The following is a 23,607-nucleotide window of genomic DNA, read 5'->3' as shown; positions in this document are numbered from 1 at the left end:
AGGAAAGTTGTGGTAGCTCAGCCTGTCCTCTGACCTCACATGGAGACCATGCATGGAAAGCTGCTCAAAGATATCCTTACACTTTTCTACCCTCCTGAGACCCCTTTCCTATAAGTAAGAAAGTTATCCAAGCTTGGATAATTAAATAAATTTGTAAAGACGTAGATATTTGGACAATACGATTTTTTTTTTCATTTATTTCCATGTGAACTTCAGAAATATTAAAGAGAGGAGTTTGTATTGTAGGAATGTCACAGAGATCAGGCAGAATTTTACTGATTCTTAATCTGTATTTCTCTGACACCTTGCATTTTAACACAACACAGGTGTTCTCTGTCACATGGGGAAAATAGTAGCATAGTGAAGAGGAAAAAATGTGTTTCATACACTTATTTATGAACTTACATCTGCTTTCATCAGAGTCAGTGGCTGGCAAAACTCCAATAAGCTTCAGTAGGAGTGGGTGATAAATTTAACCATCAAATCAGCTCAATTTTAAGTAACCCTGTGTAAAGGTGAGGCTTCCAGGTCCAAGGCCCTGTGAGGAAATACTTTCTGAACAGGCATTTATCAGCAATCAGAGCTGAATCAGCTCAGGCCTGGACTGTTCTTGGGTACCATGATTGTCTGAAGTCTTCCCTCTTTTTCGGTTTTTAAATGTTTTTCGTGTAAATTCCAGGTGTAACACAGTATATTTACAAAGGGTAAGAATAACATGCAGCTGCAAAGAAAAACATCTTGTGTTTCGTTTCAGACCTGGAGCTGGGGATGAATCACTGCAAAGCTGCACCTTTTACACCGGGCACGCTTTCCAAAAGCTGCTTTTCCACCCTGGTGGCTCAGAAATAAAGCAGACTCACAGAAAGTCCTAAAAAAAAACAACACAACCCTTTGTAGACAATCACTCTCTTGTTGTTCTGGGTACTAGAAATACCATTTTCTAATGTCTGTTTGCATTTTCAGTTTTGCTTTCTGTACTGTGGAAGTCCGTTCCAGGCAGTTGAACTAAGCCCTGGCTCAGTGGTTTTGAGCCCACACTCAATTTGAAGTATCTGAGTAGTCCTGTTAGTCCCATGGAGCTGCTTAAGTGCTCAAAGTTAATCTTGGTCTTGGGAGATTTGATGAATGGGAGATTTGCTTGTCCACCCAGTGAGCTCTTGACCATCTGCTTCTGGATCTTGATGAAAAGTTATGACTTATTTATGATCTTCTCCCCCACCCCTGTGTGTTTATATTCAGATCAGAAAACCATCTCAGAAGCCCTGTCAGGTTGCCAGAAGTTGTGTGCTACTGGATCTTTCACATCATTTGCTGTTCAGTGTTTACAAGACTGTTTTTAATGCACAATTGCCCCTAGAAATGGTGTGGGCTGTGCCAATGGGATATTTCACATCAGCAGAAAGACTTTGGGGTCCCTGTATCCCGAGTTACTGTTCCCAGAAAAAAAAAATAAAAAAAATAACTGTGCCAGTTAGATTAAAGGATGCTCCTGGCTCTCCATTTCCCCAAAACATCCCTAAAAAGTCAGTGAATGGGCCAAATAGTTCTTTGTACCATAATTGCTTTTGGAAGTCATGGTGCACATCTGCACAGGTCTAAGGGCAGGAGGAGGAGGATGTTTCCTAATACACATGATTTAGTGTGCAGACTCGCTTATGCATACATGCCGTTTCTCTTTATTAAAGTAAATAGAAAAATCCAACATTTTGGTCCCAAGGAACCATCACAAAAGCTCTCTTTCAACGTTTTATGTCCAAAAGAAAACGTTGCTTTGTTTTGCTCAGCTCTGCTTAGACAGAAATAGCTGCAGCCCAGGATTATAATTAGTGGTGTGTAGTAGGAGAGCAAAATTAAACCTGGGAGAGTAGTGCCCAAGTGCTCTGGTTGTGAGAGGAAAGGCTAAATTCCCCACCTCTCAAGGGCAGGTGCTGACTGTATCTTCCTTGTGGTTGTTATTCAGCCCTGTGGCTGACAGAGCAGTTTCAGGGCCTTTACACAAGGCACATTTCATATGGAATATGAACATATTTTATTTTTAAACTGAAAACCATCAGCATTTAAATTTTCTTTTATATATATACATTAAGGGGGTAAAATTAGTAGAAACACTGCATAGAAAAAACCTGATATATATATATATAAAATGTAATTTTAGTATTTAGGATTTTCAGGAAGTCTTCTCACCTTTCCAAGTGCTGGTTACTTTTTTTAAAGCACATGTGTGAGAATTACAATTGCATTACTTCCCAAGCCATGGTAGTGCTGAGCAGTCAACTGAGTCACCTGGGAATGGGATAAAATATCTGCCACATCCTTTTGTTGTATGTTGGACAGATGTTGATCCAAACTATACATTATTTTCCCTCTTTTGCCCTCAAACAATAGCAAAACCCTTCTGGGAAGACACGTGTGTTCTGACCACTGGTGGGCTCATGGTGACGTTGCTGCTTGCAAGGATTTCCAATGAATTTCCAGGCTGGGGAAAGCAAGAGGATCTGGGTTAAACACATTTTGCAGGGCAGATCCTGAAAAACACTTTCAGTAGTCTGGGTCTTGGAGGGTCTCTTGGTTCTCTAGACTGAAAATTAATTGGAAGCAAATGAAGCATCAGAAGCTGACTTAGAGTCCAGAGGAGGCCACTAAATTAATCCCAGGGCTGGAGCACCTCTGCTATGGAGACAAGGCGAGAGATTTGGGATTGTTCAGTCTGGAGAAGGCTCCAGGGAGACCTTGGAGCACCTTCCAGTGCCTAAAGGAGCTACAAGAAAGTTGAAAAGGGACTTTCCTATAGGACCTGGAGCGACAGGACGAGGGGGAATGGCCTTGAGCTGAAAGAGAGCAGGGTTAGATTGGATATTAGGAAGAAAATCTTGGCTATGAGGGTGGGGAGGCCCTGGCACAGGTTGCCCAGAGAAGCTGTGGCTGCCCCTGGATCCCTGGAAGTGTCCAAGGCCAGGCTGGACGGAGCTTGGAGCAACCTGGGCTAGTGGAGGGTGTCCCTGCCCCTGGCAGGGAGTGTGACTGGATGATCTTTAAGGTCCCTTCCAACCCAAACCATTCCATGGTTCTAGGATTCTGTGACTCTGTGACTTTCTGCTTGTTTAGTGAGCCCATAGTACAGTTTCAGGAGTTAAATGGTAGGACTAAAAGAAAGCTTGTCAGTTATGAAGTATCACTAAAAAACCCCAAACCCAGCTAACACCCTCCTTCCCTTGCCAAGCAGCCTCTTTACATTTCCAGGTATTCCCCATGGCTGTGTTCTTTGTTTTGATTTTCGTAACAATTTTTCTCTCCCTGATGAAACACGTTGTAGACATTAAATTAAGGGACAAATATGTCTTGTGTCTGCCAGAAAGAAAACTGTGATGCAATTAAAATGCCATTAGGGAGCCCCCCGTGGGATGTTAAACCTAAAGGCTCTATTCAGAAGGCAGAGCCAAAATTAAAGAGGTGTCTGGTTGCAGATCCTCTGCAGGTTTCCATTCCTTGACTACAGTGCCATGGAGACTGGGCTGGTCGGGAGCTGGAAGGTTTTTCCAGTCGTGTGTGTGGTATTTGGAATTGTGGCTTTGGCAAATGCTCCTTTTCTGGGAGCCACACGTGGAAAAGCGTGACATTGCATGGCATAAAGAGCAGCTGAGCCTGGCCCACGTGAAACAACGATGGCAGCAGAGATGGGAAGCTGTCCAAGCCTTGGACTGCTTGGACAATGGCAACTAATAATAGTTTTCCCTCAGAAAATTTGCATTAGGTGCAGCTCTGTGTTTGCTGAGTCGCCTGTGAGGTGTTTGGAGGGAAAAATGCAGCCACCAGGCTGAGGAAGCTCATGGACAAGCCTCAGTTCCGTGTTGGTCTCTGGGAGTAAATCATTAGTGTTTGTAGTTTTGGAGACATAAATATGTGGTCCACTGAGTGAAGGAATCAGCAGAGTCACTGGGTGGCAGATACTGAGTTTTCCAGGGACAGCCCAAGTCCGGTTTTTCCATTTCATTCAGGGTGATTCTTTGCTAACAGCAGTAATAGGGATTGGAATAATAATAGAAGCACACCTTTCCTCTCTGTCTAGGAATTCTCCTGATGACTGCAGCGTGGCTAAAGGAGGGAAGATGGTCAGCGGCTCAGACAGTGTTGGGATGAACTATGGAAACTACATGGAAGAGAAGCATGTTCCACCCCCAAACATGACCACCAACGAACGAAGAGTCATCGTGCCAGCAGGTTAGACCCCCTGCTTGAAAATTTCAAGCTGAAAAAACTGCATTTCCCTCAAATTTACTAAGATTATTTAAGGAGATTTGGACAAAAGTGGCAATCGGGAAGAAAAGAGCAGTAATTTCCCAGGGTTATTGAGAGAATGAGATGAGAAGTATCTCAGCAAAGCCACCTCCTCAACCTATTCTTATCAATTCAGCAGCAGGACTGGCTGATGACAGGCACTCAGATCTTATCTGACTTCTCCAGCTCCTTTTGGAGGATTTCACCCTAAAGTGGGCAAAAGAGCCACTTGCATTTCCTGGACCATGGACTAGCTGGGTGCAGCCTGTGTGGGAGAAAGGATCACTGTAGCACATGAAATCCAAATACCAAACCACCCTCAGCACATGAAAAGCACAATCCACCAGGGCATCCAAAGCCTTTTATCTGGGTTGTCTCCCCTGAGTTTGGGCAGTGTAAAACATTTTAATAAGCAAACTGACAACTCCACTGCAACGTAAGAGCCCAGTTGAGAAATTCCTGGTTAGCCTTGGCAGGCTTGGCTGTGGGATCCAGCAGTTAATGGGCCAAGAAGGCACATTCACTTCTTGCCCTCCAAACAAACCTCTGCTGGAGGTCTGGTTTGCAAAATAATTAGCAGACCCATTTCCAAAATCAGAGACCATCATGACAGATGTGGGTGTTGATAAACCTCTGGATGCACACTGGATAAACACAACACCTGCAAGCAGGAGGGAATGTTTTGCTGCTGGTTCCTCCCCAGCAGAGATGTGCCTATCTGAAATATTGCTGCCTCTGCTCTGTTGCTTAACATTCTTACAGTTTTTCGGTTGCTAAGACGTGCAAGAGTACTGACTGTGGCCAATTTTGCAAGCTGTGATTATTTCAGTTATTTGTCAAGATAGGTGTGGACAAATCTGTTGCAGTGTCCTCTGCAATGGTATTGTCAATTCTGTCCTGAAGACAGAAGAGTGATGCACTGAATAACGAGTGTCCTGCCAACTGGAAGGAGACCACACTGAAATACATGACATTTAAATATCGTTCTAAAATATTTGTCTTCCTGGTGTTTGGCCTTTTTTAGTCTTTTAGCAACCCTTAGCTCAGCAAGGTATTTTTTTCTTTGAGTGTTCCTGGAGGTGTGTTTCGAGGTCGATTTGAGTGACATTCAGGGAATGTCACAGTCACTATTTTGGGGTGACTGGAAGAAATAAATGGGTATAAATCAGTAGGTTTTGATTACTGCATAGGCAATGTGCAGTTCATGTGGCAACATTCATAAATGAAAAAGTCACATTTCAGCTGTGGCAACTTTCTTATTCTAATTATCATAAATAGGAAGAATTAAAAATTATGGGCATCATCAAAATGTTTTGATAAACCTCCTGGTGTTTGGCTGTTTACTTCAAACCAAACTGAAGTAGTTGTCAGAATTCTCTGCTGTAGGTGTGGCCAATCCCATCCACACCCCAGATTTACCACCAGACTTGCATCCCTCTAGTTTGCTACACATTTCATACCAGATGGAGGTATTCTTTTAAGTGTTTTTGCTGAAATGCAGAGAACAGAGAAGCCCAAGGCTTAAAATGCTGAGAGAAGCATTAGGAAAAGGGAGACACTAAGGGATGAAGGATTAGGAGTGAGCAACAGCATGAGAGTCTCCCGGTATTCCCTGTGAAAAGAGGTCTCCACCTCTTTCAGACCAACCTGAAGAGTCAAAAGAGAGGGAATGGCACTGAAGTTAAGGCATAGAAAAGCTATTTAAGTTATCATCCAGGTCCCAGCCCTTCTACAGACTTCCATGTCTTGGACAGCAGCCAATCGACCTCCATGTGCTCCATTCTCAGTCTTCAGGATATCACAGAATCACTGAGTCTTTTAGGTGGGAAGGCAGAAACTCTTGAAGAATTTGTTTCCCCTTGGCTTTAATACTTTTCTCTGCACAAAGTATATATTGTTCATGGTAGGAGCTGTCTCCTGTTGTGGGGAGGTTCACTAAAGGTCCTGAGGGGTCTTCATGATGTCGGGTCCTTACTCAAGAACAGCGAAAAGTAAAATGGAAGAGAAATGGAAAAGGAGGAGTTTAGAGGGGGAAAAAGAGTTAAAATTAAGGATTTGTTCAAAAACATTCTGCTGCAAATCTGGACTGGTTCTTGCTTTGGTTTTTTTTTTTTCCCCAGATGGTTTTGCCAGTACTACAGGTATAAAGTAAAAACCCAGGCAGGTGTAGCAATGTACTCCAGTACAACACAGCATCCAGGAAAGGAAATGTGGAATGTTTTAATATTAGTTACGATATTACCCTAGTTTATGAAATAACTGGTCAAATCTGTGAGTGCTTACTTAACCTACACCCAAGAAAGTGTAGGTCTGACATGAGTGGAAATTTCACTTGAATAAAGACACAGAGGCAACAGGAGCTTTGAAAATTCTTCAGCTATGAGTTGCAGAGCTGTTGGTGGGTCAGAAACCTCTGTTAATCTTTGGGTAAAACTTATGAGACAGAAGAACTAAATGAGAGGAGGAGCTCATTCAGCAGCAGAGGTTTTGTTAACACTCAGCTCACAGCTCTTCCCTATCAGTTTTCCACAGACAGTTATTATCCCTTGAGACTGGAATGGGCAGAGGAGTTACGACCTTCCAGGTGTGGACATCTTGTTCCAGAACAATCTGTTAATCAGTGGATAAAACTAATGGCATGGGAGAAATAAATGAGAGAATGAGCTCAGGGATTGTTGGTAACACTCAGAGCTCACAGCTCTTCCCTAACAGTTTTCCACAGGCAGTTATTCACTCTTGCACTCAACATGCCAAATTAATTCCTCGTGCACCTCCAGCAGTCAATAAACAGGGGGTTAAGGTGTCTCCAGTTTGTCTGTGCCTACATTTATTTTGCACTGGTCCAGTGCATCAACACTCACCCTTCTCTCCTTGATTTCTGTGGTTTGTGCCACCCCCAGATCCCACGTTATGGAGCACAGACCACGTGCGCCAGTGGCTGGAGTGGGCGGTGAAGGAGTACGGGCTCCCAGACGTGGACATCTTGTTGTTCCAGAACATCGATGGGAAGGAGCTCTGCAAAATGACCAAAGATGACTTCCAGAGGCTCACCCCAAGCTACAATGCAGACATCCTCCTGTCACACCTACACTACCTCAGAGAGAGTAAGCCAGTTCTCTGTCACCGTGGTAGAGCCTGCGGTCGGTCTGTGGCTGATGCCAGTCTTAGATTTCGTGGTGTGGATAACTTTGTGGATGACTTAACTGGGTTTGCAGATGTTGCTGTTCCTAAGAACACAGTAGGGAACATGATCCAAGGCCTTTTGAGTTTGATGGAAAGATTCCCATTAATTTCAGTTGGCTGTCACTCATGTCCACTGAAGGAAAAGAGTCAGGGAATCTTTCTGCATATCCATCTCAGAGGAAAATCAAGCTGAAATTCAGCGTATTCATCAGCATCATGTAGGAAGAAAATCATATGGGATTCAGTGCTAATGTTTTTTCTGGTCACATACTCATTTCTTTCCATTTTAATGATGAGGATGCTAAACAAGAGCGCAAACATTGATTCATAAAGCGAATTCCAGGCATGATTCGAAGGACTGGTAGCAGTTTGCTGCCCTCTGAGTAGGATCAGGGAGATTTAACTGAATTGAATTAAAATTCTGTAAATTCATGGGAAAAGAAGGAACAGTCCCTGGAGTCCAAATGCAAATTGATTGTGGTGCATGGTTAGCATTTCGAAGGGAAAGAAGGGATGAGGGTTTTCACCTAAGCTTGAGGAAAATTTTAAGAAGTTAAAATGAAGATGGTTTTTAGAATAAAAAACAACAACCAGCATTGCAACACCAGTGCGGTGCAGTCTCCTCCACACGCACACTGCCAGGAAACCAGTTCAGAAATATTGTGCATTCATAATGTGGAATAAATTGAATAAATGAATGCCCTGGTTTAAGCTGTAGCAAACACCCCTCCCTCCAAAGTGCAGGTTGGAACTCTGGACAGACTCGCATTCAGACAATCCTGTCAGGGGAAAAAAAATATGGTTTAAAAAAAAAAGATAATTCACAGATTTTTTTTTTTACGTTTTGGTGTTGCTTTTTGTTTTGTTTTGTAGCTCCTCTTCCACATTTGACTTCAGATGATGTTGATAAGGCCTTACAAAACTCTCCACGGTTAATGCATGCTAGAAACACAGGTAATGCTGGCACTGCTCCCATTGCTATAGGACATCTTGGAAAAGCACAGGATTCCTCTTTATGGGTTGCTTGCTAAAAAAAATGGAAGTGGTAAATCCAGGAGGGAGACAAATGGATCCTCTCCTTGCTGTGTGTGTGAGTTTTATGCACAGACACACGGAGAACAGGTGGGATCACACAGGGCCAGATGGCACAAAAATGGTCTCCTTGCTGGTAATTTCCTGTGTCCTGCAGGAGAAGGGGGTCCCTCACAATAAACTGCAGGTTTGGGGCCTTTTATCCTTTTATCTGAGGACTTTTTTTTCTCATTCTGTCTCATTGTACTGTCAGATCTACTCCACAGGTCCCTAGAAACCTGTTGGAGCTCAAAAGTGCTTCAGCACTTGCCTGAGTGCTTTGGGCTCTGGTGAATGGGGATGTCTCCACCCATGCAGAAAATGTTGTAGTAATCAATACAATTGCTATTTAGGCAGTTAACTTATCTCATTTTCTAGCTATGTGAGCTGGAAATTCCACTAAGTTTGGTGTTGTAATCTCCACTGAGTATGATCTGGATGTAAAACAATTTTTGTTGATATTCACCTTTCTGTTGATTTGGCCCAGAAAACTGTTGAGTGTAGGTAGGAGAATGACACGTGCCTCAAAAGCATCTGTCTTTCAGGATGTGGCTTAAAATATTTATGAAAATAATTCAGAATACATTTTATCTTTAACAGTTGTGCAACAGAGGATGGCATGGAATTGTACATACAGTATGTTATACATGCTGACTAAAGATGTTTGGAATATTGCATGATCATGCCTGAGGGTATTAGTTACCTACAGTGACCAGAAATAACAATCCTTTATAAGAAATGAAAAAGATAATACAGAGGATAATGCAAAAGAAAAAGAAAACAAGACTTGGATTGCAATGCTTTATTTAGTTTTTCACTTTGAGTGAGTTTTCCAGCAAAATTCACTGGATTAAAGATCTCTCCCTGAGAATAGAGGTTTGCCACCAGCCATAGTGGCAAACACAGAGCCCTACTGTGGGTTGTAGTCCTGCTGCAAACCCCACCAAAGGCAACAAAAAAGCAAATTCCATTTATTTTGATGTGGTTTGGAATAAGACTGAAGTCCTTTTTAAAAATAGATGGACTTTTCCATCTCTGGCTTTTGAGATTCTAATTTGCCAAGCAGCTTCCATACATAGAGATATCCAAGTGTTGTTCAGCAGTTCTGTGTGTTATCTTTTTCTGTATATGTGCACTGACAATGATAGTTGGACATTCATTTCACCAAAATAAGATTGTCTGCATCTCTGTCGTTGGGAGTGGGAATAACACCATGCTCATCATCAGCACAGGGAAATTAGTTGATCAATTTTTAATGAATAAAAAAGGTTAGAAAGAAATGATTCTTGAAGTCAACAGTAATTGCACAATTCCTTATGACCCTTTTCAGGTTCCTGGAGAGGGTCATGAGGAGCCCATTGGGGCAGTTGGAGCAATTTCAGTGCCTGAGATATGTGAGGGACTATTTCCTACATCAAGTTCAACATTTCTAATTTTTCCACTAATGAACGATAATGAAATTTCTGGGGACCTGACCCAAAAAGTCCCTGTTTGAAAATATGAACCTGTTTAGGGAATGGCAAAGAAGTTTTATTTCAGAACATACAAAGCCCAGGTGGTTGTGGTTGTGATGAAGGGACTTCACTGTCCTTCCTTAAAACAGATTTTTGCAGAGTTTTATCCAGTTATTTGAATGGATTTATATTGGGTGTAAAGACTTCCAGAATGAATTTTTATGTATAACAGTCCTAAGAGAGAAATTAGTTATTCATAGTCTTTATTCAGACACAGGAGGGAAAATATCAGTGGGTTTAGGGGCTGTGGAAATGAATCTTTAGGTGTTATTTCATCTTCTCTCTCTTTAGGAGGTGCCACTTTTATTTTTCCAAATACATCAGTTTATCCAGAAGCAACACAAAGAATTACAACCAGGCCAGGTATGAACAATGACCACCTTTTGTATGCTGTGATGTTACTCTTTTCATCTCTTGAAGTATCTCATTCTTTTTCTCCTTTAACTCTCTTTTTCCATAAATATTGGGCTGTATTTTGAATACACACACATATATTATATACCTGTATTATATATGTGTGTTTATATAATTGTGTAGAGTGAGTTGATTAAATAGAGCAGTTTAATAAGTCGGTTTCTTCCACCTATCTCTGCTTTTAAACAACTTTATTTACTGCCTAAAGCACCAGAGAATGAGAACTGAGCTCTGTTCAGTTTTTCTGCTGCATTGTCCCAGCACAGTCACTTTTCACTGTGCTTAAATTCTGTGTTTGTAAAATGAGACAAAATTTCCCTCTTCTATAATCCTATTTGAAGTATATTGGGTAAAAATGCTCTAAAACTGCAGGATACGTTTCTCCTGCTATCTGTTTTTTATTTATGTTTGAGGCAGGCAAACCCCACAACATCTGATTGGGAGTTTAAGAGATTTAAATCAGAAAAATCGAAACATAAGAAAGCACTTCTTGCTCAAATGTTTAAAGCCCATGAGAGTTTATTGTGGATGTGCTGGTTGTGAAAAGCTAAAGGGAATAATTAAAGAACGTGAGGACGTGGCTAGGAAGCTCAAATTTTTCTTTATATTACCAATTCACCACAAGAAATTCTGGAAAAATGCCTAATCTGGACATTTGCTTTACTAATAATGAGTGCAAAGTACTATGAGACATCAAGAGGAGTTGCAGCAAAATATTAAAGTTAAAGGAAATCCATTACTGAGCCAGAGACATAAACCCAAGTGTTCTGAAGGGACATGCACTTCAATTGACTAAGCTCTTGTGAAAAGATACATTTTTGCCTTAAAACCAGGGGGATTTGGATAGCAAATATTTTATCTATGCTCTAGGGTATAATCAGGATGATGCATACAAGAAACTATTTTATATACACTTTTATACTTGTATATATGCAGGTCTGTAGATTTGTTAATTGATAATTAGAAAAGATAAAGATAAGATAAAGAAACCACTGCCAGGCCATTATGGGTTCAAATCCACCCTGCTCAGGTTGTTGGAGAACAAACTCTTCTGCTGCATTTATTTGTCTACAGTAGTGAATAAAAAGGCTTTGGGGTGACTTAATCGTGGACTTCCAGTGCCTGAAGGGAACCTGCAAGGAAGATGGAGAGAGAGATTTCCAAGGGCCTGGAGTGACAGGACAAGGGGGAATGGCTTCAAACTGACAGAGAGTAGGGTTAGATGGGATATTGGGAAGAAATTGTTCCCTGTGAGGGTGGGGAGGTCCTGGCACAGGTTGCCCAGAGAAGCCCCTGGATCCCTGGAAGTGTCCAAGGCCAGGTTGGACAGGGCGTGGAGCAACCTGGTCTAGTGGAAGGTGTCCCTGGCCCTGGTAGGGGGTGGAACTGGATGATCTTTAAGGTCCCTTCCAACCCAATATTTCCATAATTCTATAATTTTGTCATTACCTAAAAGCAGAGATTCCTCTAAAGGATCCCTGTGCAGGCACCCAGGAAGCTCATTAGAGAGAAATGGCTTGGCCATATGTTAACAGCTGAAAATACAAGTTGATAAATAAAGACACAAGTTATTTGCATATCTTGCTGACTTCAAATTAGCCCTCTTCACTCATGAAAGAACAACTCAACGTAGTCATCTCTATTTGTGGCACAGTGACAGCCACTGCTCTAGTGAAAAAAAAGTGAACAAATGAAGAAACACAGTGGAGGATCAGGTGGGAAATCTGACTGTGCCATAAAATAAACCAGCAGCGTGGCCTTGCATGGAAAGCTGGTGAATCATCCCTTATCAAAAAGGCTATTTGCAGAATTAAAAAGGGAAAACCATGGGAATGTGGAAAAACTTCCGTTGAGAGATAGAAATATTTGAAATTGTTCAAATCAAGGTCTGGGGTTGAGGGAACACGATACAATTATCTAAATAAGGAGTGTCCCAGGGTACCTGCTTAGGCTCAGAGTTAGAAGAAAGAATATTCAAAAAAAAATCAGATATTTTCATGAAATGTTAAAGCAATAACACAGGTTATAGGAGGACCCAGGAGCTTTGAGTGGCACAGAGGAATGTTGGCATGATTATGATTAAGAAGACAAAATATAGTTATAGAAACAATTACCAACTATGCCATGTAAATCCTGATGCCCAAAACTCTTAGGAGTTCCCAAGGGACACGAACATGTAACGTAAGACCAGAGGGACCTGGGTGTCCTGCAGGAAATAGGCTGGAATAAGTCTATTTTATGGTATTTTCCACTGGACTGAACGAAAACTGGACTTCATATCCCACAAGAAGTTCTATGATTTCAATATTTGTTTCATTCTGGCTTTGATGGAAAAGTAAAATACTATTTTGTTATGAAGGAAAAGGTTGTAAACCACATATCAGACATGGTGAACTCCTTCATTTCAGCTTTTTAATCTAACCTGTGTTTAAAATGACACATAAAACAAAAAGCTTTACTCCAGCATCTTTCTGTTTTTACACAATTACCTGTGGGGATTGCAGTTTGGATACATGGTGTCTCTGTTCTTCTGTGCAGAGCAGTGTGTCCTAACTGAATGTTTTCTACAAAAAAAAACTATCCTGTGATCTTGGAAACATTATTTTATTTTATCTTTTCCAATTGAGAGTGGGCAGACATCCTCAAAGTCAGAATTTTTGCGCAGAAGGAAAAAAAGCTTTTTGCAGAAATTCAGTTTTCTTTCAAGAAACTGTTTTGTTGGCTTATCCTGTGGCTTTCCTTTTAGTTAAATGTCACATTTCGACCAGACTGCAAAGAAGCTTTTCCATAACAAAACACTGTTTGTGTGAGAGCAACAGCAGGCCCTGGGGACAGTCACTTGATGACATGAAAAAGGTCAAAAATGAGGAGGGGGGAATAAATAATGCCCAGTGGGAGTTAGCCAGATTCTAGGCTGCAATTCTGGAGAAAGCAATTAAGCATTTTCATTGTTAAGGCACCACAATAGAAAATGGGAAATGAGCAGGGCTTGCCATGAGCTGCAGTCAAAAAAAAAAGGAGAATTTCTTCAGTCACCTTTACAACAGAACATGAAGTTTCAGAAAATAATTAATACAAGGAGGCCTATTGGGAGCTCAGTGAGACCTGGTGTGGGTTTGTCTACATGTCTCACCAAACAGGAGCATTCCCAGAAAAGATCTTTCCAAGATAAGCACACGTTGTACTAATATCTCATGGACAAGAACAGATCTTCTTATCTAGAGCAGCAACATGTTTATCAAGGCATGGCACTGAACTAAGAGTGAAGTTGGAATTCTGCACTATTTCAAGAAGGGCTGATAACTGGATTCTTCTTCCCATGGGGAGGGTGTAGTAGAAAAAACAAAACATCTTATGGTGTGTTGAGTTAAAAGGCAAAACATTTTTCTCACGGTACTAAATTTGTACCAAATGTATTTCGAGGCTGCAAGTGGCACCAGGTACAGGCACGTGGCATCACAGAGTCCCCTCGGGGCACAGGGTCTAAGAATTTGGAGACCCAAGAATAAGATAAAGAGAAGAGAAGAGAAAGAGGGGAAAAGAGAAGAGAACGAGGGGAAAAGGAGGGAAGGGGAGGGAAGAGGAGAAGAGGGAAGGGAAGGGGGAGGGGAAGGGGAAGGGGAAGAGGAAGGGGAAGGGGAAAGGGAAGGGGAAGGGGAAGGGGAAGGGGAAGGAGAAGGGGAAGGGAAGGTTTGGGAAGGTTTGGGAAGGGAAGTTTTGGGAAGGGAAGGTTTGGGAAGAGAAGGTTTGGGAAGAGAAGGTTTGGGAAGAGAAGGTTTGGGAAGGTTTGGGAAGGGAAGGTTTGGGAAGAGAAGGTTTGGGAAGGTTTGGGAAGAGAAGGTTTGGGAAGGTTTGGGAAGGGAAGGTTTGGGACGTCTTTTGGCATGGAAGGTGGGAAGGTTTGGGCAGGGACGGATTGGGAAGGTTTGGGAAGGAATGTTGGGAAAAGATAGGTTGGGAAGGTTGGGAAGGTTTGGGAAGGGAGGTTTGGAAGGTTTGGAAAGGTTTGGGGGGTTTGGGAAGGTTTGGGAAGGTTTGGGAAGGGAAGGTTTGGGAAGGTTTGGGAAGGGAAGGTTTGGGAAGGTTTGGGAAGGGGGAAGGGGAAGGGGGAAGGGGGAAGGAGAAAGGGAAAGGGAAAGAGAGGTGTTACACAGTGTCTTTCTGGACAGGGAATGGAAGAGCTGGAGGAAAAAAATATGAGATGTCTTTGATTAAAATGTTAATAGCAGTGGTGATCTCCACCTGGTCAGGACATCTGCTCTGTACAATGATTCACCTGCACACCAGTACTGTGCACTTGTACAGTTCATGTTATTTCTGAAAGACAAGGCTGTGGAATAGTTCTCAAGAAATCAGGGATACAAGATCACTAGTTTTGAAAATGCAATACGAAGATAAATTGCATATCTCAGCAAAAGCAAAGGTTTTGAAGTGTGAGATTCTGGGAGGTGACAGTGCTGGGAGTGCCAGTCTGTACCCTTTAGCCAAACAGATTAATAAATTGAAGGAATTTTCTTGGGAATTTCACATTGCACTTTATTTCCATTCAATATTTCTTCTCGTAGTGCTTGGAAATGGGCAGATACATCTGCCTTGCACAGAGCCAGTCTGTGGCTGTTTCTTTGCTTCCCAACTGGTTTCATTTCCAAACATAAATTCCAAAATAAAGCAGTGATAAGAACCAAGACGTCCACACCAACTTAGTTCACCAGGTGGGCACTGCTGCCTTCCTGAGGTCCTGGGCAGGCTACTTAAGTCTCAGATTTTGGTAGCAATTTTAACTGTTGTCTTAAAGTCAGCCATGGAAAAGCACAGGAAACTGCAAAGATTTCAGAGGGTAAAGCAAACATTTGAATTTACTACATTTGCTTTCTGAAGAAAGCTTTTGTGGTTTAGTTTCTTCAGTTTTTTTTTTATATTCCAAAGCATTTAAATAAAATAGAAGTAATGAGCAACTGAAAGAAGGGCAAATTAAATTAAGTTAAGGAACTTGTCCCAAGAAGCAGAAAGGAATAAATCAACTAAAGCCCATCTTCTTAAAAGGAAATACTTAGATACTGAAATTGGGAGGGAATTTTATGCACAAAATCAGCTCTGACCTCTTGGGGGACTTTTCCTGCAAGACTCTAATGCAGATTATTCATTATATCAGTGTTTGTCATTGCTTGTTGTTCTGGGCTGAGGAAGAGGACTGAAGGGAGTACTCTGAGCCTTTGGAAGTGGTGAACTCTGTATATCCTCTAAATATTATTTGTAGCAGCTATTTCATGCAGTTTGGACTTCTAAGAAGAACAGGCACCTCTAAAGAGCAATGCAGAGGGCAATGTGGTGCTGTTATTTTTAGAGACAATAAAGATGATAAAGGTTTAAACAAGGAGTATCCTTCCTGGTTCAGTGATTTTTCAAATCCAGAGCCCCCTAGAAACGTGTCCTTTGTGGACATAAGCACTTTGTGCCTTATCTGCATGAATAAATGTCTTTTTCCTCCACAGATTTGCCTTATGAGCAAGCCAGGAGATCAGCATGGACGAGTCACACCCACCCCAGTCCTCAGTCAAAAGGTAAAAAGCATCTGCACATCTGGGGCAACCTGGATTAGACTCCAGAATGAACTGTAAGTTGCTCAGCACTCAGCTCTGGAGGGTTTTTACCTGTGCATTGGCTGGAAATCCTGTTAGCAGTGTATGGGCAGTACTGGGTGGTGTCACTGGGCAGCCACAGCCTTCCCTAAAGTCCTGAAGTCCACAAAGTCCATGAAGTCCATTACCATTTAGTCTTGTAAAGCTTAAATCCTTTTGTGTCCATCGTGGAGTGGTGAGCAGCAGGAGCTCCCGGCCTCTCGTAGGTCTGGTGACCGACTTCCTAACTGGAAAAAATAACTACATGGGGTTTCTTTTCCATTTTCAGCTGCTCAGCCATCATCCTCAACAGTTCCCAAAACAGAAGACCAACGTCCTCAGTTAGGTGGGTGTCATTTTGTTTGAATTGTGCCTGGGTGTGATGGGTTTGTCGAACGTGATGAGAAGGAAAGCTCTCACCTGCATCCTCTGGTTCAGACCACTAATGAGATCCCCAGCTGGTGACCACTAAAACCCCAGATGTGTATGAGTTGGTTCTACAGCTGGATCTGAGATGAAGGTTCCCTTGGCCCCTAAAAGTTGCTTTTAGTGGTGCTTAAAGGCAGTGACAACCTTGCAGGGTGAAAATTCTTCTAAAAAAAGTCCCTGTGCACAGTTTAGCCACAAAGGTGGAAGGAGAGGATGTCAAAAGACCCCAGTAGCTGAAATGCCAGCAGCTGGAAAATGTGCATGAGCAAAGAAATGAAAATAGCTTACAGCAAACAGAAACTTATTTGAATTTGGCTCCTGGAATACAACAGGAATATCAGAGGGATTCTCAGTCTATTGGGAAACTGAGGAGAAAGTAGAAGTTTATGAGTTTGTAGACTGGTGGTTTGAAAAATGGGTGCCTTTTGTGTTTTCAAAGCAGCAAATCCATGGAGTAGGACCTAATCCCTTAGTATGTTTTGCACAGGTAGCTGGAAAGCGCTACAGAGATTTTGAGTCTGTTATGGCTTTTGTTAAAAGTAAAAGGTTAGGAGGAGGAAATAAAAGAGATTTAGAGGATATTCTTAGCTCAGAAGACTCTGAGCCAGTTTTTATCACATGGATTTCAAATCATTATTCTGGTTTTTGTTATAGCTAAATAAGACTGTGCACATGACTACATCTCATTAGCTCGTGCACACACTGCCTGGGAAGGATTACGTTGATTTTTTTGCCCAAACATTGTTTTATCTAACCTGGCCTTCTGACCACGAGAGTCATTCTAGAAATGTACTGATGATTTATGTAAGTCCTTAGGACCATTTAATGGCTGTGTGAGAGGTGCACAGGTTATTTAAATGTATAAGGAATGTAACCTGATTGTCCTCCTGGCTGTAAAACCCACGGCTGTTTGAGAGCAGCCACCCAGAGCCGAGGCAGCCCCAGGGACAGGGATGGCAGTGAGGGGCTCCAGGCTTTTGTGCTGCTGTCACAGCTTTCCCTTTTTCCTGTCCTACTTCAGGCCAAACTAAGTTTTCATTCCCAGAGGGAATTCCTTGAGGAAAATATTGAGGTGCTACGGGCATTGTGTGACCTTCAAGGGCTCTTCTGGAAACCCTGGTTGGGTTCCTCTGTGTGGGATCCCTCACTGGACTCCAGTGACAAAGAAGAATCATGGAATCATTTAGATTGGAAAAGATCTCCAGGGCCATTGAATCCAGCCTGTGACCAATCCCCACCTTGTCCCCCAGCCCAGAGCACTGAGTGCCATGGCCAGGCCTTCCTTGGGCACCTCCAGGGATGGGGACTCCACCACCTCCCTGGGCAGCCCCTTCCAATGCCTGACAACCCTTTCCATGAGGAAATTCCTCATGCTGACCCATCCACATTTCCAGGGTCCAGCCATGCCACTCTCATCCCTCTCCTCTTTTGACACAGAAGGAGCAGCCCACAAATGTGACCTCACAAGAAAAGAGGCCACTGTCCTATTTGGAGGTGACTCTCACCCCATTCCCTGCTGTGCCTGTGGGCCCTGGCATCCTGAATATAGACTTGTGCACACTGATACACTCCAAAAGGCAAATGTGTGTCCTTGCACGCCGGGTTTGAACAGAACACACGCAAATATTGTGGTGCAGAGAGAGGAACTGCTTGGGTGTTGGACCTGCTGTCCCATCAGGCAGCACACACTGTCCCATGCAAGGTTCAAAAATGTTTAAAATGTTAAAAATGTTACATGATTTTAAATCTTTCTTTCACAATTTTGTAGATCCTTATCAGATACTTGGACCGACCAGCAGCCGACTTGCAAATCCAGGTGAGAAGGGGTTTTTGCTGATTTAGGAGGAATTCTCTTCATTCTTAGTGTCCCCATTTGAGCTTTCAGACCACACCTGGGAGGTGATGTGGTTGATTTTACCACTCCTCAGTGTGACTCAGTGGGAGCTGATGTTACCCAGTGGGTTGCAGAAATTAGGTTTCTAAGTTACACAAGGGTGGGACTGAGGTCACAGATTGAAACAGAAACTCATGTACCTTAATTTGGGTGTCTGGATGTCAGCTGGGTGTCTGATTTCTCATGATATTCACTGGAGATACACTTAATATAGCTCTCTGTAGAGAACTGTTCAAATCATCCTGGAGTAGATGGTTACACTCGGTCAGCTGAGTACCTCATTAGAGGTATTTGAGCTCCTCGTATCAACAGGAATCATGGAATCATTAAGGTTGGAAAAGACCTCCAAGACCATCAAGTCCAGCCTTTGAAGCTGGAGTTCACTTCAGTTGCCTAAACATCAGGATTTTGTTAAGATACCCCATCTGGCCTCCAGTTACCCCTCCAGAAGGGAACAAGTCTCTTACCAATCTGCATCATATGTGTCCCAGATCCTGTTAACCCACAGCACAGTCCCATACTGGCCTTGACAAATACAAAATTTTGGGATGAGTAACCCAAGCCAGCAGAAATATATAGAAAAAAAAAACCAGAAAAGCATAATGTATTTGCAAAGAATAGCTGGGTTAAACACTTCCAAAATATTCTCTCACTGGAAGAAGGCAATGAGGTGAATCATGGACAGGGACTTGTAGCATAGAATAGAGTCATAGAATCATTTAGGTTGGAAAAGACCTCTGAGATCATCGAGTCCAACCTTTGACCATAATGTTTTCACTAAAGACAAGGGACTTTCTGGGTAAATTATTAGCTCTGGTTGGGAATTGTGTGGATTTCACTGGAGCCGCCCTGAGTCCGCAGGACACTCTGTGGCTGTACAGCACCATAATCAGCATCATAATCTGCCACAAAGGATTGACACTGTGTGTTCCACTTCCTATTTCCCTTCTTGAACAGTCACAGGGCACAGAATTTCTCATTCTATGTTCTCCTCAACCCCCAGTGGCAGTGTTTCTTTTTACAACAATCGCACGGCTTTTCAAGGACTCAAATTGCCAAAATACTGATCCCTTTCCTTTCACTTTATCCCGAGTGACATCAAGCCCAGTTCTAGATTAGCTGACTTTCTAAACAGCTTTGTGTGGCAGAGGAAAGTAATTAAGCAAGTGTTAAAGAACAGGATTTTCCAAATGGCCTGGGGCGGTGGGTTTCCAGATAACACTGGTCTTAACTGGAAATGGGGGCCTACATCTCTTTAATTTGTCCATAAATCATGGCTTTTTAAACTTTATCAAGTGTCCATTTGGTAGACTTCATTACTGTGTATGACATTCACACGATCTGGATTGGGATGCTTTTTTAACATTTGGATATGGAATTTCTACACGCCATCGTTCCCGTGCTTTACCACGTTTTGTGTGTTTATGAATCGGTGGAATTACTCTCTCATTAAAAGGAAATTGACAGCAACCATTTATTTTCATAGGACTATATATTACATTTGGAAGGCAAGTGTTTATGTTAGAACATGTGTTGGATTGCTTATTCAAAAAATTTGTGTTTTGTCCGGTGCTGAACTGTTTATTGATTTTCAAAGGCTAATCCCCTTGTTATGTTCCGTGCATTAAATCTTGCATGCCTTGCTCATACCACGGATTCTTCTGTTTATTTGTTTATTTAACGCATGTTAATGGAACAGAAGAAATTCATTAAGGACAGTTTGGATAAATATCATTGAAACGAAGATGGGTTTCAGTTACACTGAAGTATAAACTGCCAGTGGATTTCAGATGCTACTCTAGCTTGATATTGTAATGGCTACTATGAGCTCTCTAACGAAAAGTTTGTTTATTGTACCCATAAAGCTGGTTTGGGGGGATTAAAAAAAAAAGAAACCAAACTGATTCCTGGTCAGGGATGTACTTAGAATTAGCACATCCAGGCTGGTTGGCAAATTCTGCTGACACTGTGCTTGTGAAACAGATTGCCCTGCAAGCTGCTTCGGCTCGATTTTGCATCATTTCAGTGCTGCTTTGTTAAGAAACGCTAAGCTTTTAACAGTATCAGTGGCAAGGCCCTTTGAAACCTACTTTCAATTGTCTAAAACAGTCAAATTTTGTCGCTCTGGCTCGATTTTGCAAAGTTTACAGCGGATTGATTATTTTGATTTCGAGATTAAATTGGCAGAGAGCAAGAAAAAAGCGACGGCAGCATTTTGAGTCTTAACCTAAAATTTAACTCAAACTCATTTAATGAAGCAGAATGATGACAAGGAATGTATTTTATGGACCTTTTCACTGTTCTTGCAAGTGTTTTGCCCTCTGGTTGTATGCAGTGCAACAGCAAGCTAATAAGTTTCCGTTCTGCATTTCCCCAAACGCTGCAAATGGGTGATATGGTTTGGCACCAGCTCAGCTCTCTCTAAACTTCTCCATTTTGTGGGGGCTCATTCCATAGCAGGGAACATTTAGTTGCAACATAATGCTGTGAGAACAAGCGAAAATGTTACGCAAGTGAAAGCTGTTTGTCCTGAACTTTAGAGATTAGTTTCCTAAATGAGCGCTGGATTATTTCCCCATCAATTGTCTGCGCTGAGTGACATTAGGTAACAATTAAACCTCCGTCTAATGGCATTCTGCCACTCACATGAGGGAAAACATGACACATAACAATTATCCCTGCTCTTTAGGATTTCATGAGGCAGTCCTGGGAGAAGGGGGGAATGGTTAAGGGTAAGAATTAGGAACCAGCATTGCAACATTTCCTAGTGGGGTCCTCTGTGAGAGACAGAAGAACTGATGTCTTGCCGTTGTTCGTCGCCAGCCCTGACATTTCTGCTTTGTTTCTCGGCGCAGGGAGCGGGCAGATCCAGCTATGGCAGTTCCTGCTGGAGCTCCTCTCGGACAGCTCCAACTCCAACTGCATCACCTGGGAGGGCACCAACGGGGAGTTCAAGATGACGGACCCCGACGAGGTCGCCCGGCGCTGGGGCGAGCGGAAGAGCAAACCCAACATGAACTATGACAAACTCAGCCGCGCCCTCCGCTACTACTACGACAAAAACATCATGACCAAGGTCCATGGCAAGCGCTACGCCTACAAATTCGACTTCCACGGCATCGCCCAGGCCCTCCAGCCTCACCCCCCGGAGTCCTCCATGTACAAATACCCGTCAGACCTCCCCTACATGAGCTCCTACCACGCGCACCCTCAGAAGATGAACTTTGTAGCTCCCCACCCCCCTGCTTTGCCCGTGACATCGTCGAGCTTTTTCGCCGCCCCGACTCCCTACTGGAATTCGCCAACTGGAGGGATCTACCCCAACACCAGGCTGCCAGCTGCTCATATGCCTTCTCATCTTGGCACCTACTACTAAGCGTGGGGTGTGGTGGGGGAAAAGAAACGCCAGAAAAAGCAAAGACACTTCTCGCTGGGATGAAGGAATCGCAGCGAACTCTGTGGGAGTACACGAATTCAAAGTGCCTAAAGAGACAAGGGAAGGTTTGGCTGGGAAAAAAACCATGTTAAAAATAGATGTCAAAAAGACTCTTTGTAGTAGGGATTTAAAGGAAATATCCAAGAAGTATTAAGATACTAAAATGTAATGTATATGGGCATCGACTCTGTGGACCAAACAACAATAGACTATTGTAGGTGAAAGCATGAAATGATAAGGAAAACCTACGGAAGCTGGTGGTCTTAAAAAGTTGATAAGCTTATGTGTAAAGTTTGATACCTTGCTAGTGCAAAACTGGGACTATACTACAGCAATATAAGGATAAGTCTATAGTGACCTAACATACAGTATATGGATCATTAAAAAAGAGGAGGGAAAAGGGAAAAAAAAAAAAAGGAAAAAAACCACACCTGTCTGTATTTAAAAAATAGAAACATATCAACAGAAGAGACTGGTTAATGTGGAAGCTGATTTGGAAAATAACAGCATTGTTTTACTTAAAAGCAAATGAGTTCCATTCATTGGAGGGAATCAGCTACTCAAACTGTGAAGACAACCCAAACTTTCAGATTCCTTGACAGTATTGCAGGAACCCTGAGCCAAACATTGGAAATGAGAATGTGCTGAAGGGCGAGTGTATGATTGTAGATCAGAGGCCTGTACCTGACAGAGGAAGCAGGAAGGAGAAGGGGAGGGATGAAGGTGGTGAGAATGGGAGAAAAGAAACTTTTTCACCAGCAGAGACTGAAAAGACTGAAAAACTCAGTAGTGTTGGGGACTGTGAAGAAACACTTGTTTGGACTTGTGAAACGTATTGCTCAGTATTATACCATTCCCAGTATTTCAGGTGGAACAGACTTGATTTCCTAGTAACAAAAAGGCAGGAAAAGGGAAAAGCAGAAGAATTCAGAAATCAGAACACACATCTCTCTCTCTCTTTTTTTTTTTTTTTGGTAAAAAAAAAAGAAGCAAAACTGGAATTGTGTCTGATATTTAAAAGTTACCGGTTAGAACCTCATCACTGCTAAGGGAGCTTTGTTTTCTAGTGGTTAAAGCAAGAGACAACCAAGATCAGAAATCACCTAAGTATTTTTGTGAGGCGGGCGCCAGTTTTTCTTATCGAGTCGCGAACGCTGTGCGTTTGTCAGAGTGAAGTATACAAGTCAATGTTATTTTTTTTTCCTTTTTATATAATTATTATATAACTTATGCATTTATACACTACGAGTTGATCTCGGCCAACCAAAGACACACACACACACACACACACAAACACACACACAAAAAACCAAAAAAAGGGACAATCGAATAAAAACCAAACTATCGTGGCCTTGAATTTTAACTCTGTATGCTTTAATGTTTACATTATGAACATTATTAGTACTTAGAATGCAGAATGTATGTAATAAAATAAGCTTGGCCTAGCATGGCAATTCAGACTGACACTGTGGTTTGCATTTGTATTTGCATTTTTAGTGCCTGTCGCCCTCGTCAGATCTGCTGCTCAAAATAAGCCAGGAGTTTTGGTTTGGGAAATCTGGCAGTCTTGGAAACGTAGGGCCGAACAGCCAAAGTTCAAAGTGGGCACGTGCTTTTCTTCTTTTCCAGAAAGTTCTGCCAAAACACTTGCAGCCCTTCTTTAACAGTGCCTTGCCATTCCTGTCCTGAGCTTCTTTTGCCCAGGGATTGCAGGCACGCCCAATTCTTTGACAGCTCCATGGCCAAGGTGGAAAGTGAAGTCTAAAAGAGGCC

At 42.4% G+C, this 23,607-nt stretch overlaps 1 protein-coding gene across 5 annotated transcripts in view; it reads left to right on the top strand.

Moving 5' to 3' along the window:
* The window catches only part of ERG (ETS transcription factor ERG), a 147,143-nt gene extending 123,850 nt beyond the window's left edge, over positions 1–23,293 (top strand). For 3 of the 5 annotated variants that reach the window (XM_027736728.2, XM_027736735.2, XM_027736734.2), the window contains 8 exons: positions 4,067–4,218; positions 7,176–7,379; positions 8,332–8,412; positions 10,335–10,406; positions 15,950–16,018; positions 16,365–16,421; positions 18,273–18,320; positions 21,254–23,293. In XM_027736728.2, the coding sequence (XP_027592529.1) occupies positions 4,067–4,218; positions 7,176–7,379; positions 8,332–8,412; positions 10,335–10,406; positions 15,950–16,018; positions 16,365–16,421; positions 18,273–18,320; positions 21,254–21,774 (1,204 nt within the window). In that variant the 3' untranslated portion in view covers positions 21,775–23,293. The remainder of the gene's footprint in view (positions 1–4,066; positions 4,219–7,175; positions 7,380–8,331; positions 8,413–10,334; positions 10,407–15,949; positions 16,019–16,364; positions 16,422–18,272; positions 18,321–21,253) is intronic. The other 2 variants (XM_027736730.2, XM_027736732.2) reach the window with 2 other exon arrangements.
* Positions 23,294–23,607: the final 314 nt, after the last annotated feature.

Source organism: Pipra filicauda, unplaced genomic scaffold (genome assembly GCF_003945595.2).
Source record: "Pipra filicauda isolate LSUMZ 115617 unplaced genomic scaffold, ASM394559v2 scaffold330_size805480_pilon, whole genome shotgun sequence".
NCBI classification, from domain to species: Eukaryota; Metazoa; Chordata; class Aves; order Passeriformes; family Pipridae; genus Pipra; species Pipra filicauda.
This window is presented reverse-complemented; position numbering and strand designations above follow the sequence as displayed.